Raw genomic sequence first — 17,984 nt, 5'->3', positions numbered from 1 at the left:
GATATGCATACATTGTATATATTGTATATATGTTATATATTAGGGGGGAGCGTATTTCCTTCCCAATGACCAGGCCAGTCAACCGGAGCACCATCAGACTCCCCACCCCCAGAGATCACAGACCTGGCACCCACTGCACAGGTGGACCCAAGGATACAGGGCAGGTGACCTGGGCCCTGCCAGAACCCCTACCCCTGGATCTCCTTGACCTAACCACTCTTTTTGGCTAAATCCCCTAGACTCTTTACCAGCTGTGACTTAATGACCCCAAAAGATACAAACACTAGTACCTGCAACTCTGATCCAGAAGCTACTGGAAGTGAGCTCCTAGACTGTTGATTATCCTTGCAGTATTGGGCTTTACATAGTGAGTTTTCTTCTTCCCAGAAGCAGTGAAGAAGCAAAGACCACTGCAACATTTTTGCTAGCTGGTCTACATACTGACAAGTCTTCCCATTCTATATCCCAAAAGCATCTGTGCACTACCTATAATTGTACACCACAAACTTGTCTCTCAGCATCTGTTGTCATCTCTCCAAGTGTTTAGGAAAATCAGTTCGAGTGACAAATGGGTGAGCATGAAACAGAGAAGACAACCAGTATAACCAGTGGTAGGTAAAAATCTTTAATAAGCTTTTAAATTTCATGCCCTCGGATACAGGAAAAGGTGAGAGCTCCAGCTCTAAACAGTGTAGATTGATTAAGCAAAAATTGATGCTCTGTCAGCAGCACATGAGATGTTCATTGTACTATGGTGCACTTGCAGGAACTTGTAGTAGAAACCGTGAAAACAGCCTCGGCATTAATATTCATCAGCAAATGGATAATCTGGATGTCCGATGCCGCTAAAAAACAATAGTGTGCAATGTAAATTAAATTATCACATTTCTAGTACACTAAAGCTGTGATTTTTATTGAGCATCCATTAGAAAAAATGTAGTAAGTTTGCTTACTTTCTGGCTTTAAAATCTGACATATTTATGACCAAGAATTTATGTTAAATGCACTTAATTGTACTCATTGTTTTTCAAATTATATTTCTTTACCTAAACCTACAGAACTTGCAGAGTAAGAATTCAAAAATTATTCCTTTCACTTAACTGCATCTGTCATTATGCAAACGAACACCCAATAGTATCTTTTTTTTCTTTTTTTATTATTCATTAATTACATTGTATTAGTTTCATAGGTACTGGGATTTCCCCCACCACTCCCCACACCCTCCCCCCATGGTGGATTGCTCCACTCTGTTGCATGACCACAGGTTAAGTTCAGTTGAGATTCCCTCACTGCAAGCATATACCAAACATAGAGTCCAGCATCTTACTGTCCAGCCTAGTTCAACGACCTCTTAGGGAGACCCTTCCAATATACTAGCAACAAAAATTTACATCGTTATGGAATTAATTGACCTAGCAATGAGTAATCAATATGTTAAAAATAAATGCAGGTTCTTAACCACATTCTGTGACCACCGCATTGACATTTCAATTTTAGTTTATGCATAACATATAACATAATATTCATAAATAACATGTTATACATAACATCATATCCTCTTAAATTAAGGCAAACATGTGGTATTTAATCTTTTGGGATTGGTTCATTTCCCTTAGCATTATGGTTTCCAGTTTGGCCCATTTGGCCACAAAGAACTGCATTTTGTTTTTTTTTAATAGCTGAGTAGTATTCCATGGAGTAGATGAACCATAGCTTTCTTATCCAATCCTCTGCTGATGGGCATTTTGGTTGCTTCCATGTTTTTGCAATTACTGATTGTGCTGCTATGAACATAGGGACGCATGTTGGTTTCTCATAAAACAGGTGTTCTGGCTATATTCCTAGGAGTGCTATTGCTGGATCATACGGTATATTGAATTTGAGTTGTTTGAATATTCTCCATACTGATTTCCATAGAGGCTGTACAAGTCTGCAGTCCCACCAGCAGTGGAGTAGGGTTCCCTTTTCCCCGCAACCTCGCCAACAAGTGTTGTTGGTGCTTTTATTCATGTGGGCCAGTCTTATTGGCGTCAGGTGGTACCTCATTGATGTTTTAATTTGGATTTCCCTTATTGCCAGGGAACTTGAGCATTTTTTCATGTTTATTTGCCATTTGGGATTGTTCCTTTGTGAAGTGTCTGCCCATTTCCCATGCCCATTTTTTGAGTGGCTTGCTTGTTTTGCCATTTTGGTTTTTTCGTAGTTCTTTGTATATTCTGGAGATTAGCCCTCTATCACATACGTAGTGCGCGAAGATCTTCTCCCATTCTGTGGGTTGCTTTTTTACTTTATTGATTGTTTCCCTTGCTGTGCAGAAGCTTCTTAGTTTGATGAGGTCCCATTTGTTTATTCTGGTCTTGATTGCTATTACTTTTGGTGTCCTTTTTAGAAAGTCAGGACCTACCCCTAGATCTTGCTGAGTATTTCCAACATTTTCTTCCAAAAGTTTGAAGGTTTCTGGATGTAGGTTTAGATGTTTTATCCATTTAGATTTGATCTTAGTGTATGGTGAGAGATGTGGGTCAATCTTTTTGTTTCTACAGGCTATCAACCAGTTGTCCCAACAGCATTTATTGAACAGACCTTCCCATTTGCCTGGATTATCGTTTGTCTTTTTGTCAGATTATTTGGCTGTATCTATGTGGGTTCCTGTCTGGTGTTTCTATTCTGTTCCATTGATCTTCTTCTCTATCTTTGTGCCAGTACCAGGCTGTTTTGATAACCACTGCCCTATAGTATGTCCAGAGGTCTGGAACTGTGATTCCCCCTGCTAACTTCCTGTTCTTCAGGATGGTTCTTGCTATTCATGGTTTTTTGTGTTTCCAGATGAACCTTTGAATCATTGTTTCCAGTTCCATGAAAAATGTTTTGGGCAATTTGATTGGGATTGCGTTGAATGTATATATTGCTTTTGGCAATATAGACATTTTAATGATATTGATTTTACCTATCCAGGAGCATGGGATGTTACTCCATCTTTTGAGGTCTTGTTCAATTTCTTTTTTAAGTAGTTTGTAGTTTTCTTCAAATAGGTCTCCTACATTTTTGGTTAGATTTATTCCCAGATACTTCATGCTTTTCTCTGTTATTTTGAATGGTATCTTGCTGGTTAGATCTTTTTCCATCTTGGGACTGTTTGCATACACTATGGCTGTTGATTTTTGTTCATTAATTTTGTACCCTGCCACTCTACCAAACTCTCGTATAAGTTCTAAGAGTCTCTGTATTGAGCCTCTTGGCTCTTCTATATAAAGAATCATGTCATCTGCGTATAGTGAGAGCTTGACTTCTTCGTTTCCTATTTGGATTCCTCTGATTTCTTTCTCTTGTCCTATGGCCTCAGCAAGTACCTCTAAGACTATGTTGAATAGCAGTGGAGAAAGTGGACATCCCTGTCTTGTTCCAGATCTTAGTGGGAAGGGTTCCAGTTTTTCTCCATTGAGTATGATGCTGGCGTTGGGTTTTTCATATATTGCTTTGATTATGCTGTGGATTTTTCCATCTATGCCTACCTTGGTTAGGGTTTTTAGCAGAAAGTTGTGCTGGATTTTGTCGAAGGCTTTTTCTGCGTCTATTGATACTATCATGTGATTCTTGTTTTTCAGTTTTTGGATGTGGTGTATCACATTTATGGATTTCCAAATGTTGAACCATCCCTGCATTCCAGGGATGAATCCTACTTGATCCGGATAAATGATCTGTCTGATGTTTTCTTGAATTCTATTGGCTAGGATTTTGTTGAGAATCTTAGCATCAATGTTCATCAGAAAGATAGGTCTGTAGTTTTCCTTCTGTGTTGGTTCTTTGTCCGGTTTTGGGATTAAGGTAATGTTGGCTTCATAGAATGAGTTTGGAAGGGTTGCTTCCTTTTCTATTGTTTTGAAGAGTTTGTAGAGGATTGGGGTTAGTTCTGTTCAGAATGTTTTGTAGAATTCTGTAGTGAAGCCGTCTGGGTCTGGGCTTTTCTTTGTTGGGAGGTCTTTAATCACTGATTCAATCTCTGCTTCAGTTATGGGTTTGTTCAGGTCGTTTGTTGCCTCTGGGCTAAGTTTTGGCAGGTGGTAGAAGTCTAAGAACTTTTCCGTTTCTTGGTGGTCTTCTGATTTGTTGGAGTACAGTGCTTTGTAGTAATTTCTAATTGTGTTCTTAATGGTTGCAATGTCTGTTGTTATGTTGCCTTTTTCATATTTGATGCTGTTAATTCTGGCTTTCTCTTGTTTTCTCTTTGTCGGTCGGGCCAGCGGGGTGTCTATTTTGTTTATCTTCCCAAAAAACCAGCTTTTTGATTCATTGATTTTGTGTATAGTTTTTTTGATTTCTATCTGATTAATTTCCTCCCTTGTTTTGATGATTTCTTGTTTCCTGTTGTTTGTGGGGCTCTTCTGCTGCTGTTTTTCCAAATCCTGAAGGTGTGTGTTTAGTTCCTGTATTTGGCGCCTCTCTTGGGCCTTGACATGAGCTCCAATTGCAATGAATTTACCCTGTAGTACTGATTTGGCAGTGTCCCACAGGTTTTGGAATGTTACTCGGAGCGCCAAGCAGTCTCACAGCTTTGGTTACTGGAAGTTCTGCCAGGAGGGGAGGGGTTGCTGCTGGTGGTGGGGGCCTTCACAAAAGGCAACCCGTCCTGCTGTCTCCGTCTGCCCTGGGTCCTCTGGGCTTCCCGCTGATGCGCCCCTTTCTGGGGACAACTCACCACGTTTTAACCGGGTCTTTGTGTTCCTGCGTTCCTTCTCTGGATTTCCTCCGAGTTATGTGTTTCTTCTTGGATGCTTGATGTCCAGGGAGCTTCTGGCACTCCTTCCTGTGGTTCTTTGGTCCGCAGATCTCTCTCCAGCTGCGTCCTGTCTCTCTTTCAGCGCTTCCCTTTCTATGCCCGTCCTCCCAGGCCGGCCATCTTTTTCGTCCCTACCACCCAATAGTATCTTATATCATATTCTCAAGGATAACAGCTGTATTTTGACTGCTTTTGAACAAGGACATATCCATGTACTTGTCAATGGTAAAAAAAAAAAAATAGGGTGCACAAGTTACTAGTAGCAAATGGAGATAATTTTATGAAGTCTTCAATTATCTGTGCACTGTTCTGCCCATCATACTTGGCATAACATGCTACGTTATGAACTTAATCTCATTTATAACAGTTCAGTCTAAACATTTCCTGTATAAGTAGTGTATTTTTATATTTTCCTAACTAGTGAAGATGACAAGTGATAACAATCACTACTTTTTGAAGCTAGTGGGAATTGTTCACCATTTACCACTCTATGTATTTGCACTGTCTATGGCAGTTCTCATTTTACTCTATTATAATCAAACATTAGCATTTATTACCCTTCCATCAATTTTGAATACACACAATTTTGTAATACACTAATCTCTTTCATACATTATTAAATTTATTTGTAACGCAACTTAGAAACCCCACGGGTAGAATAAAGTTGTAATGCTTGAAAACCACATTTGTAGCACATTTTGCTGAGCTTCTGTAGCCTTATAGGACAAAAAGAGAGTAAAGGTTTTTGTTGGCTATAAATTCTCTTCTACTTTGGGATTTTTTTATTGCATTCTCCTTTAGTGGGAAGCGTATGCTTAAGGCTTCAACCTTTGCATTGATATTATAACCATATATTTCCATTAACTTTTTATGGCCAACTAGTCTCAAGAAAAATTCAAGAAGAGTCTGTAATAAACAAATGTTGAAAATGAAGACAGAGTTTCAAACTATTAAAACATCAATTTTCAAGGATCTAAGGGACAATTTCATATAGAGAGTATATACATTTCTCCATATTGCATCCCAACGTGAACTTTAAAAGTTTTGCGTATATATTACTTTCTACACTTTTCATTAGTTATATATTTATGTTTAAAAAAAACCAGAAATGTTACAAAGTTTTTTCTGAAAGTAAAGTGCTATTTTGTGAAGCAGCCTTGTCTCAAATAATATTTATCTTGATCTATTCATGAAGTTTTCTTTAAAATAATATTAACACTTAAGGATCGTTGACAGTACTCAACACTTTGGAACTCTTGGCATTACCAAAGATACCTGAGTAACAGTGGGTTTTAACTTATGATGTCACCATTAAAATTTATCTATAAAATAGTTTTATTTTGTTGAGATAGTGCACATTCACCTGTTTTCTTTCCCCAGGAAAATATTTTCATGAATAAACTTCTGAAACCTCTAGGATTAATACTGATTTGTTCCAAAAATATAGTTGAAACTTCATTTAACTCCTTCATTCTTAAATATTCAAGTTGGGGAAGAGAGTGATGGCAAATAAGTCTACAAACAGATACGAGTCCATTGATACATTTTGCAATATAAGCTATATATTTCTATATTCTTCAAGATTTGGTATTATTTTGTACAGAAAGTCTACCACAAACAAAGTAATAATTTATACCAGTGAATACTTGGCATTAGAGAGATTGATATTGTTTAGTAATAAGTCTTGATGTAAAATCTTGCAAGGTAAATTATCTTAATGGCTTACGACTTAGGGAAACATGCAGATGAAAGAAAGGTGTTGCCTAAAACAACATGGCAGTTGGAAATGCCTTTTAACTGGTAAGAACTGAGTAATTAAAAAGAATGAGTGAGAAACTTTGCTAAAAGAGGAAGATAATATCATTTTACAAATGCTGAATTAAGCATCACCATTGGTTCCCATACTTCATTTAAAGACAACAGGAAAATATGGGTTAATAGAATCCCATATTTCTCCTCAGAAAATAAACGAAGGCAACATGTTTACGAAAAACACTTACAAATCAGCAGCAGCATATCGGAAGTTTTTGTCCAAGCCTTCTAGAGCTTTCATGTCTTCTGAAGACAACTGAAAGTCAAATACCTGTTCGAGAAGTATAATATGTTATTACTTTTATAATGAATATTTATCAATCTGGGAAAATCTCAAATAATTTGAGGAATCAAGCCAAACATCGCATCAACTTATTTTTAATGTTTGTGAGGATGTTAACTTGAATGACCATTATGGAGGGCACTATAGAGACTCCTCAGAGATCTGAAAATATGTCAACCACTGACCCAACCATCCCAATTCTGGGATCTGTCCAAAGAAAATGAAGTCAGCAGTGAAAGATTTATCTGTATCCTTACTGTTATTGTAGTTCAATTCACAATAGCAAGATTTGCAATCTACCCAGATATCCATCAACTTATCACTGCATGTTTTAAAACACTGCATGTTTTAATACTCAATGTAATACTACTCAGCCATAACAAAGAAAGAAGCCTTGTGTTTTCCATCAAAGTGGAACTAACAGGATAACATTACGCTTAGTGAAATTAGCCAGACACAAACAAGACAAATATTACATGTTTCTCTGGTTTGTGGTAGCTAAAACACAGACTTTTAAAAAACTGAATATAAGAATTCATGATTATAAAATACAACCCAAGAAAATTATTGTAAAAGTTCAAAGAAAAACAAGTAAAAAAGGAGGAAAGAGGGAGAGAAGGCTGGAATCAAGGAGGGCAGTATCATCATGCTCTTAGAATTATATTATGAAACAGATGGAATCTATTCTCTTCATATTGATAATGAAAAATTAACACTGAGTGTGTAGTAGGCATTTTGGCAGAGAGGATTAATCTATCACCTGTGATTCCATCAGTCATCCCATATGGACAATTCTGATCCAGGTCCCTGACAATGTTCCTTGAAATTAGGACAGGATGGCCTAAGTGCTTGGGCCCCTCCACCTATGTGGCTGTTCCAGATGTATTTTTAGGCTATTGGATTTGGCCTGTTTCAGTGCCATCCATTTCAATCATTTGGGGATTGAAGAAGTAAACTAATCATCTCTCTCTCTCTCTGTTACTCACTCTTTCTCTGTAGCTCTGCCTATGAAATAAATACCTAAAAATCTTACGAAAATAACCACTAGATGAATAATAGATAAAAGAGCACTAATAGTATAACATATTAGAGTCTCACAACACTACAAAAGAAGATCTCAATATTAGGTGAAAGTATTTGAAGAGGACAGAATTATTTATTTACAAGACCTAGAAGAAACTAAAGGCAAACTTAGAAATGTGACATAATTCAGTAAAGTTTATACCCTGCAAATATGTAGAGAAAGAAACGAAAGTAAACATTGCCAATTTGAAAGAGAAAACAAGTGTTTTAAAATTTTTCTTGAAATTAATGGAGAGTATCAATGAAATGTCAAGCAACTACTTAAATTCTTATTCTATAAGGAAATCGAAAAGTGATAATAAATTTTATATAAAAGGTGATTTAGTAAAGAGCAACCAAGATTTTTTGAATATGAGGAGTTAGAAAACGTGTTATCTTACTGGAAACAAGTTTATTTTCCAATGACATGAAGACATTGTAGAAATGAAAACAATCCATTGAAGAGAGGAATGCATGAACACATGGCATTTTGAGCATGAATGATTTTTGTTGTGTAAAAATGTTAGGGAGATGCTATTACAGAATAAAAGAAAGACAGAGACCCCTCATTCACCAGTTCACTTGCCAAACATCTATAAGAATCGATGCTGAGAAATGCAGAATCCAGGAGCCTGGGAGTCAGTCTGGAGCACTCAGAAGGGTTGCATAAAACCAAGAACTTGGGGAGTGACTTGTTGCTTCCCACAGAGTGCACAAACACCAGCTGAATCAAAAGGTTGACTGGAGCTCAAATCCAGGCATTTGAGAATGGATAATGGGCATCTCAAGAGTGGCTCAAATCCTTTTACTTAATATTAAAGTACACATGCATGTCAATGTATTCTTACAAGGATTTAACCCAGTATGCCAGACACACCATTTGTATTAATAACCTAATTTAGGAATAAAGAAAATAATAATTTCACATGTAATGTGAAATAATATAACTTTCTCCATATAGAGAATATGACATGCATCAGTCAGCAAACGCGTTTGCAAACATTCAGCAAATGTAGGAATTTTTGACCATGAAAATACATTGTGAAGAGAAGGAAAACACTGAAATGATCTGTGAGAATAGCTTTTTTCAAGTTTTTAATTTTTGCTAATTTGAAATACAAGGCCAGAGAGAGAGAGAATGAATCACTCTCCCATCTGCTAGTTCATTCCACAAATAACCACAATGGCCAGGGCTTGGTGAAGTTGAGGTTATGAGCCATACGGTTCTATCACAATGCGCATGTGGATGAGAGTGGACCAAATAGTTAGGCCATCCTCTACTTCTCTTTTTGGCATTTTAGAAGGGAACTGGATAGGAAGTAAAATTGCTTCTTCCAAAGGATTCAAATCTGCTTCTATATTCAATACTGGTATTGCAAGCAATGGCTTAACTCGCTATACCAGATGCCAGATACAAGAACATATTTTAGCAACTGAATCTCAATAAAAAAGTAAAGACCAGTATATATAAATGTGGTAGATTGATTAGAAAAATATTTCCCAATACTTCACTCATTTAGGCCCTATGCCTTTTTGGATCCATTATCTATTACCTTATGACTTCAGTGTGGCCTAGTCCGTTCAATGGTAATAGAATTTGCCAGAAGCAATTATTTCCAGGAGTGAGAAAGTTTTGTCTGTGTCCAATCATTGCTTTTGGAGTGTACTATATAGTGAGGTGAGGCTGCAGTACCAGAGTAGAGGATGAGAAACCATATAGAGCAGGGCTGAGGAAACCCACACAACTTAGAAGAGAACTACCTCATTTATATCTGTGTGAAGGGTGTTTTTTATTTTTTTCAACAACAATAATAGCTAATGGTAAAGTAATGGGGTCTTACTTGGAACAGAGACACAATCAATCTATTCAAATGGACCAAAAATGAATACATACTACCACTACATAAAAAAATCAAAGTGAAAAAAAACTTAGAAGTTTTATACCACATGAATTTTAAGGTTGTAAAAAATATAGACCAAAAGCTCCGTAATAAAATACACTAATTTTAAAAATGAAGATGTGTCTTAAAAATGTCTAAACAGTAAATAGACAAGTTAATGCTGCATATTGATTCTTTTTTTTCTATTAAGTCATACTTCTATGTATTTCTCAAAAAATAAACAGAAAGAAACCCTGAATGACTGGATGAGTATTAGGTCCAAAGATGACTTCACATCTTAAAAGAACAGATATGAAAGGCACTATTTAGGATATTGGATTCCTCCCCTCCCACATGTTCATCACCTGAATATTCTCCTTGAGCTCTTTCTCAATGAAGCTCTTGGCCAGGACCACAACTCCACGTTGCAGTTGGTAGCGGAGGGCAATCAGGGCTGGACTTCGTTTGTGCTTTTTAGCCAAGGAACAAAGCACTGGTTCTTCCAAGAGAACTGGGGCGCTCTGCTCCACCCTGAAGGAAAGGTAGAAAGATTTAACTCTTGAGTATTCAGTTTGTTAGAGTTTTGCAAAATAAACCAGGGGACACACTCTGGACTAGTGCTTTTCAAAAGTGGGCCCTGAGTAGCTGCTCCAGTATCATCTGAAACATTGCTATAAGCACATATTATTCCCTCTCTTAAGCCAAGTGAGTATAAATCTAACTGTTGTATGTCAATAGTATTAAATCAATAGTGCTCTTTTACAGAATATTTCTGGGTTTGTTTGTTTGGTTTGGTTTGGTTTACCATTTTGGATCTCGACTTGATCCCAGAGCACAATAAGCAACAAGAACAATGTCTTTGGACTTGCAGAAATCCAGCAGTTTTCTCTGGTTGAGATAGGGGTGACATTCCACCTGTAGAGAAAAAAGAAAGGTCTCAGAGCATCTGCAATGCTAATATTAAAACAAAGAGGAAGTAGAGAAAGTGGAATGCATGGAATTTGTTCTCTTGATGTTAATAAAATTTTAAAACAAAAGCAAAAATGAGAAATAAAATGCAAAATCAAAACAAAAATGTTGTCATATAAGAACTTTTAACTTTGCTTTAAAGACTTATTTGTGTATATAATTTGAAAGGCATATATAAAGAGAGATAGAAAAATAAATAGAGTGAAAGAGAGAGAACAAGTGTAAGAGAGAGAGACACAGAAAGAGAGAGAGCTTGATGTTGACTGTAACCTTCCTTGATCATCTTTGCCTCCATTATTATTACACATACTTCAGCACTAAAATCTTCTCATTGCTTGATAAGACATTACCAAGCACAGAGACAATGCATGGCAGTACTTGATCCTAAACAGACTGCAGCTTTGCCTATAGCATCTCTGTTCCAAAGTATATGTGAATAGGAGTGGAGGGTAAATGGACTCTTGCCACTGGTACAGAAAGAAGAGAGTAAAGAGCAATAGGATAGGAGGCTGAACGTCCTCACCTGGTTGCAAACAGGCTTGTACTTAAGGCCTGGCTTGTTCAGAATCATCTCCAACTGCCTGCGGTTGAAGTTAGATACGCCAATAGACTTGACTAGTCCTGCATCCTTGCACTTTTCCAAGACCTGAGAGGAAAGATTGTGAAGAAATATTTCCATAATTGACTAGAGTAATACAAAGGCATGGCAATATGTTTTAAAAAAAAAAGCACCATCAAAAGATTGTGATGAAACTAATGGGCTGATGAAAGAGAAACTAAGTAAAAAGTGGGGAAAGGGGGATGATTAAGAAAAATTCCTAAGGTGAACACTGTGGTAGCGTCTATTGAGATTCTGCCTTGGTTCTGGTATTCTACATGGACACAGGTTGACTCTGGCTGCTGCACTTTCACCCCCTCCTGATGTGGCTGTGAAGGCAGCAGAGGATGACTCAACTTCTTGGTCCTTGCATCTGCATGAAAGACCCAAAGAAGCACCCTGGCTCCTGGCTCCTGGCTCCTGGCTACTGGCTCCTGGCTACTGGCTACTGGCTTTGGGCAGGCCCTGCCCCAGCAGCTGTAGCTGTGGAGGAATGAACCAGTGGATGAAAAAACTCTTTCTCCCTCTCTTTTTCTTTGCCTCTTTCAATATGTAACTCCGACTTTTACGTAAATAAACAGTCTTTTAAAAAGTAAAACAAATTCCTGTTTCATCTACAGGAAACTATTTTTTTCCACATTCATCTCCATTTCTCTCTGTGATATCTTAGTCTTACCTTATTCCTCATTACAGCACACTAACTCTTAATAGTATGTATGATCTATTCTTTTAAATTTAAATGACCTGATGCCAACTCTTTCTGCTTTCTTTTTACTAATTCTTCCAAATACTTACCTCCCAAGTGGCACAGATATCCACAGACTCAACTATTACTTTTCCTTTTTCATCAGCAGGGAATATTTCCTCCCCAGGCTAGAATAGAAAGCAGTCATTTTTAACTATACAATCAATTTCACATATACACACCATAGCAATACACTCAGATGCATTTAACATGAGAACAATAAACTTCAATGAAATATAAGAAGCAACATTTCACAGACACATATTTGCATTGTGTATTGTAAATGAAGTGGTAAAAATGTGATTACATACAGATTCCTCTCTTTGTATTATGTATTTTGTGTGTGGTACTAAATACAATTTTCAAAATCCTAATGGTGCTTCATTTACTGCTCTTACTTTGTGTACTCTGGTCTTTAGAGAAAATCTGTTTCTCTTTCAGTGTAAAAATAAATAATAAACAAATTTTTGAAATCAACTTACATAACCTTTATCTCCAGCAACAATGCTTTACAACGTTCATACATAAAACAACATGCAATTGTACTACAAAAGAAAGATCGGTGTTCTATTTACAATAATTGTAATACTGGAATATGCAGATCAACTATCAAATGTTAAGACACATTAGTTTAGAATGGCTCCAGGAGGAAGACTCAGAAAAGAAGTACTAAAACTGTGGTAGTGTTATGGAAAATCATCCATGCTTGGTCTCCCCATTTATATAACACTACAGATGCTATTGCTTAAGCCAGTTTGAGAGTGTTTCTTCACCTTATATACATTAAACTTCTGCAAAGATGTCAGTATTATTTTTTTCATTCATTAACATGACAGTCACATCAACAGATAAGTGGAACAAATTTAATCATGACAGCTGCCTACCTTCATACCAAAAGGGTAATGCATAAGGTACAGATCAACATAGTCCAGTTGAAGTCTTTTCAGTGACTCTTCCAAACCTTTTCGAACCAGCTCTGGTCGAAAGAAAGTGCACCAAAGCTGCAGGGATAAACAAATGAAATTGTGCTGAATGAACACATCGGCCAAATTTCTTGGTTTTCTTCATCTAATATTGACATTTCGCTTAATGATTAGACATTGATGAATACAGAAGGGCAATTATTGCTTCTTCTTGGGTTTCCTGTGTGCTAACAGAAGATAATAATAGCACACCTAACACCCATGGTATTACAACAGAAATAAGTATGCTACCAATTAATAGTAATGGTCATTTCTTCCAGCATGTTTGGCAATATTTGCAAGTCAAAGAGGGAATGATGTTGGAAAGAAACAAACAGAAATATACATGAAAAACTCAATAAACAAAAAGCACAATGAAAAACCTTAATAACAAATTTGGAAAACAAAAGATAGTATATATGATATTAATGAGGAAATTTTTTGAAGTGTATGAAATAACAAAGAAATTTTAAATAAAAAATATCATTAATTTATGGAATGTCATTATCTGAATCTTCAAGTTTCCTTTAATAATAGAGGAAAAGAATGTCTAAATAAACCTAGTCAATTACTTATTATCAGAAAGCTTTCTTTATTTCTAGAAAGTCACGGACATCTAAAACATGTAGCTCATAAAATTCCAAACAGGAATGAATGATCAGAAAACATCATCAACACAGCACATTATTCTCAAATATTGAAAGGAAAACACATATTTTCCTTGAAAAGTTTTAAAAATTGCAAGAGAAAAACATGAGATCACTTTTAAAGGAAATTCCATGAGACTGATCGATTTTTAACAAGGCACTAAAGGCCAGGTCAAGTGAGAGAATACAATCTAAGTAAAAAAAACAAAACAAAACAAAACACAACAAAACAAAAAACCTGCTGACTCACAATATGTTATCCAGGGAAAAGTTCATTCATTAATGAAGGCAAAAATAAAAATAAACACCTTCCAAGAAATTATCTTTGAAATTAAAATGATTCGTCACTAACTAACCAGCACTACAAATGATTCTTAAGGAAACAGAAGCAGAGTAAGACAGTCAACATGATAAAACAATGTGAAGTAGAAAATCGACTAATGAAAAAGAAAAGAATATCAAAAGCAAAACAAAACAAAATTAAACAAAAAAAACCCACAAAATATTGTGGAGAAACAAAAAAAGTAGGACCATGAAATTAACAATAAACTTAAATGTCAATAGGCTGAATTCCCCTGGTGGGGTGGGAACAAAATGGCTGAAGGCATGAGAAAACAAGACTCAGCTTCATTCTGAGTACAAGAAACAACTTTACCAGTTAAGAAATGAATACAAAAAATGACTGAAAGGAGAAAGTTATTCCATGCAGAAGGAAAGTAAGCACAGCAGGAAAAGCTAAATCTATCTCAGACAAAATAGACTGTAAGAGGAAAACTTCAAAGAGATAGAGAAAGTCACTATGGATTGATCAAGAGATCTATTCAACAAGAAAATATGACTATGGCAGAAGTACACAGAGCTAGTATTAGGGCATCCATTTTCATTTAAAAATGCTAATAAATCTAAAGACAGCCATAAGCTCCAATTAAACATTGCAGGGGATATTAATATCTAATTTACATCAGTGGGCGTATTTAATGGGAAAAAATCCCATTTTCCTAAGGAAAGATCAAATATTAGGCAATAAAAAAGTTTCAACAATCTTTTAATGAAATAATATCATATATCTTTTATTTTTTAAAATATTTTAATTTAATAGAATCTTATTGAAAACAGACTAGTAGCAGCAGAATGCAAGGGCTTCATGACAATGCATCTTTTGAGTGTGGAAATAAGATCAACTTCTCAACAACTAAGTCATGCAATTATCATTCCCATAAATTACATTATTTAGCACACTTACACATCAAATATGCAATACCTTTGAAGTTAAGAATATGTCTTCTCTCTTCACAGCGCCTTCTGCAATCTTGCTTCGGATGGCCTGACCTACTTCCTTTTCATTTCCATAAGCACAAGCAGTATCAACATGCCTGTATCCAATATCTATAGCTATTTTCGTGGCATCGCCAGCCTCACTCTTAGGAACCTAAAAAAGCAGGCGCAAATAATATTTGGAGGTCAATGTAACTAGAATTAGTTTAGATATCATCAGTGGCTTTCACAATGATCTTTTTTTTTTCTCATGACTTAGAATAAGTCTGTATTTTTTGGAAAATGCAATCATACCAGTTTGCCTGGATCTTCCCTAATTAGAGTAATAGGAGATAGCTTAGCTCAGAAATCTCCTCTCCCTGGGCAAATCACTTGTGTCAAAGTTCCTCAGGAACTATGCCAGGTTCATTGACATGATGGAGCAATACAAGGATTTAGCAAAATATTCATATGATAGTTGCAATTTATGTAATAACTTCACAAAGAAAAGATAACAGTGAGAAAATAAAATATTTATTAAATGCTGTGTAAGCTTCTGTCTCTAAAGAGAACGCATTCTATACCATGGAAATTGAACTTGAAAAACTTTTAACACATATCTCTAAAACAGAAATTTCGTTTTAAGTCTTCTTTCCTCAGCTTTTTCAATGAGATTGTGTGGTTTGTATGCTCTTTTAACCTGCACATGTTCCAGTCCCTCAAGGAAAGCAGGTAAGTATATGTACTACTCTTTCCACAGGCCACGCTGTTACAACCACATCTGAATAAGTTAGAGAATGGGGAATATGTGATGCCAATCAGGGCAAGATTGAAAATAGACAGTTAAATAAACCATAAATGTTACGTTAATTCTTTTCTTTAGAGGCTTTCTGTCAGCCCTCCTCCCTCTCACCAATGCAATAACAGTACACTTGTATACCCAATAGACCAAATTGTGCTGCAGCAGGCAAAGCTGTGACCTAGGACGCTAGCATCCCATATGGACATCGGTTTGACTTCCAGCTTCACTCCTTCTGATCCAGCTCCTTAGTAGTATAGCTGGGCTCCACTTCTGCTCCGGTTCTCTGACAATGTGCCTAAAACAGCAGCACGAGATGAACTAGGCTCTTGAATTGCTGCGTATACATGGAAGACCCAAATGAAGGAAGAGACCCTGGGTTTTACGTGACCCAGTCCTAGCTGCTGTAGCCATTTGGGCAATATACCGATAGATGAAAGCTCTCCATCAGTCTTTGCCTGTCTTCCTGTAACTGTTTCACACACACACACACACACATACGCACACACACACACACACACAATTGGGGGGCCAGACATGGCTAAAGTCTTCTCCTTGCATGGGTCAGGATTCTATATGGACACAGGTTGTAATTCCAGCATCCCTGCTTCTCATCCAGCTCCCTCCTTGTGGCCTTGGAAAGCAGACCAGGATGGCCCAAAGACTTGGGACCCAGCACCCACATAGGAGACACAGAGGAAGCTCCTGGTTCCTGGCTTCAAATTGGCGCAACTCCGGCTGTTGTAGTCACTCAGTGCCACTTGGGAGTGAAGCAATAGAGGGAAGATCTTCTTCTCTGTCTCTCCCCCTCTCTGTATATCTGCCTTTCCAATAAAAATACAATAAAATTTTAAAAACTTAAACATTTTTAAATAATTAAAATGTGTACTCAAGGGATATATATTTTCACATGAGAAATTGACTATACCATGTAAGGGCTTATCCCTTTCATCAACATCCCCTAAAACAGTCCATTTCTTTTACAAAAGGGATAAACAGCGAAAATTTAAAAATCATTAGCTTTCCAAAATTAGACAAAGATATGAAAATATTTGTTACAAACAGCTTATTGAAACAAATTATTTTTCGTTGATTTGAGGCTTTGACATTATTCAATCTAACAACAATGAAGCAGAAACTAGATCCTGCCATCCTCCCCTGTCACCGGACCTCAATTAGCCTTGCTTTGATGGCATTGAAGCAAAAAGAAGGCCAAGACTTCACTCAGTGCCCTTGATCCTTCCCTCTTCTTCCTGTCATCTCACTTTGAAAAGTAACTATTCACACTTGTCTTCACAACACTCTTTATTCATTTCTTTAGGTCTTACACAAGAATAAACTAAAGTTCAAATTTGAGTCCAAAGTCATGCAATTATTCAATCAATGGACAACAGTTCTGAAACTGCTTTCTGGTGCTCACTTCTGTTTGATATATTTGTATGCAGTATTGCACTGAGTTCTGCATTCATTACCATGAACAATTAAAATGTTACTGTTAACAGGTTCCCACTAGTTCCTAACATAATCGTGTGTTTTCATTCAGCCAATCATCTCCTAGGTGAGAATATAACAAAAGAGAAAGTCTACTTTACCCAAGTTCAGTAATTACTGTGCAGTACTTAAGGCTAACCCTTGAGCAGATTAGTGCTCATTCCTGTGTCATTATTTATCAGAAGGTGCAAATATTTCTTAAATTAAGAAAAAAGCAGAGAAACTGCTTCACCTACATTCAAATACCAGGCATGTAAGCTTACAATCTTATTGAGCATGGACTTTCTTTACCAAAGTGAATAGACTGAAACAGGAAGCAAAACAAGTTTCCGGACTCACCCACAGGGCATCTGAATATCAGGCAGCACAAAGTGTTGCCAAGTTCAACTTTCTGCATGAAATAACTGTAGCCTGGGGAATTGAGGAATGAAATGAAATTGGCAACCACACAGGAACTTGAGGACTTTAAAATCTAGGTCACATAACTCCTATCCTGGGTCTGTTTTCTTCTGTCCCATCAAGCACAAAGCAAGTTAATTACCGCATCAGGTGCATAAGTGCCAAGTCCCAGTGCAGGAATGAAGCGACCATCACTTAGTGCCACACGCTGAAGCTTGGAATCCATTGCTTTCACTCCGCTGGCCAAGAGCAGTCTGCTTCTTTGTGCTGCCTTCACAGAAACTGCAGGAAGTCAGCGCCCCAGCT

The 17,984-nt window shown here is 36.8% G+C and overlaps 1 protein-coding gene across 1 annotated transcript; it reads right to left on the bottom strand.

The window, feature by feature from the left end:
• Positions 1 to 694: 694 nt before the first annotated feature.
• Positions 695 to 17,976, bottom strand: LOC101525362 (prostaglandin-E(2) 9-reductase-like). Its single transcript, XM_004588472.3, has 9 exons — positions 17,821 to 17,976; positions 14,997 to 15,164; positions 13,011 to 13,127; positions 12,177 to 12,254; positions 11,307 to 11,429; positions 10,620 to 10,729; positions 10,180 to 10,345; positions 6,778 to 6,860; positions 695 to 845 (listed from the first exon to the last, which is right to left on the bottom strand). The coding sequence occupies exons 1-9, from the start codon at positions 17,902 to 17,904 to the stop codon at positions 803 to 805; spliced, it is 972 nt and encodes a 323-aa protein (XP_004588529.2). The 5' UTR covers positions 17,905 to 17,976; the 3' UTR covers positions 695 to 802.
• Between the last annotated feature and the right edge of the window lie 8 nt (positions 17,977 to 17,984).

This window comes from Ochotona princeps, chromosome 10, assembly GCF_030435755.1.
Source record: "Ochotona princeps isolate mOchPri1 chromosome 10, mOchPri1.hap1, whole genome shotgun sequence".
NCBI classification, from domain to species: Eukaryota; Metazoa; Chordata; class Mammalia; order Lagomorpha; family Ochotonidae; genus Ochotona; species Ochotona princeps.
The sequence above is the reverse complement of the archived record's forward strand: the minus strand, read 5'-3'. Positions and strand labels throughout refer to the sequence as shown.

Bases quoted from the DNA above. Each gene is read 5' to 3' on its own strand.
- LOC101525362 (XM_004588472.3), bottom strand. From the start codon at position 17,904: ATGGATTCCAAGCTTCAGCGTGTGGCACTAAGTGATGGTCGCTTCATT. The intron at 11,430-12,176 runs GTAAGTATTTGG...CTTTCCTCTCAG, and splicing joins ATATCTGTGCCACTTGGGAG to GTCTTGGAAAAGTGCAAGGA. The intron at 846-6,777 runs GTAAGTGTTTTT...ATTGTTTTTTAG, and splicing joins CGATATGCTGCTGCTGATTT to CGGCATCGGACATCCAGATT.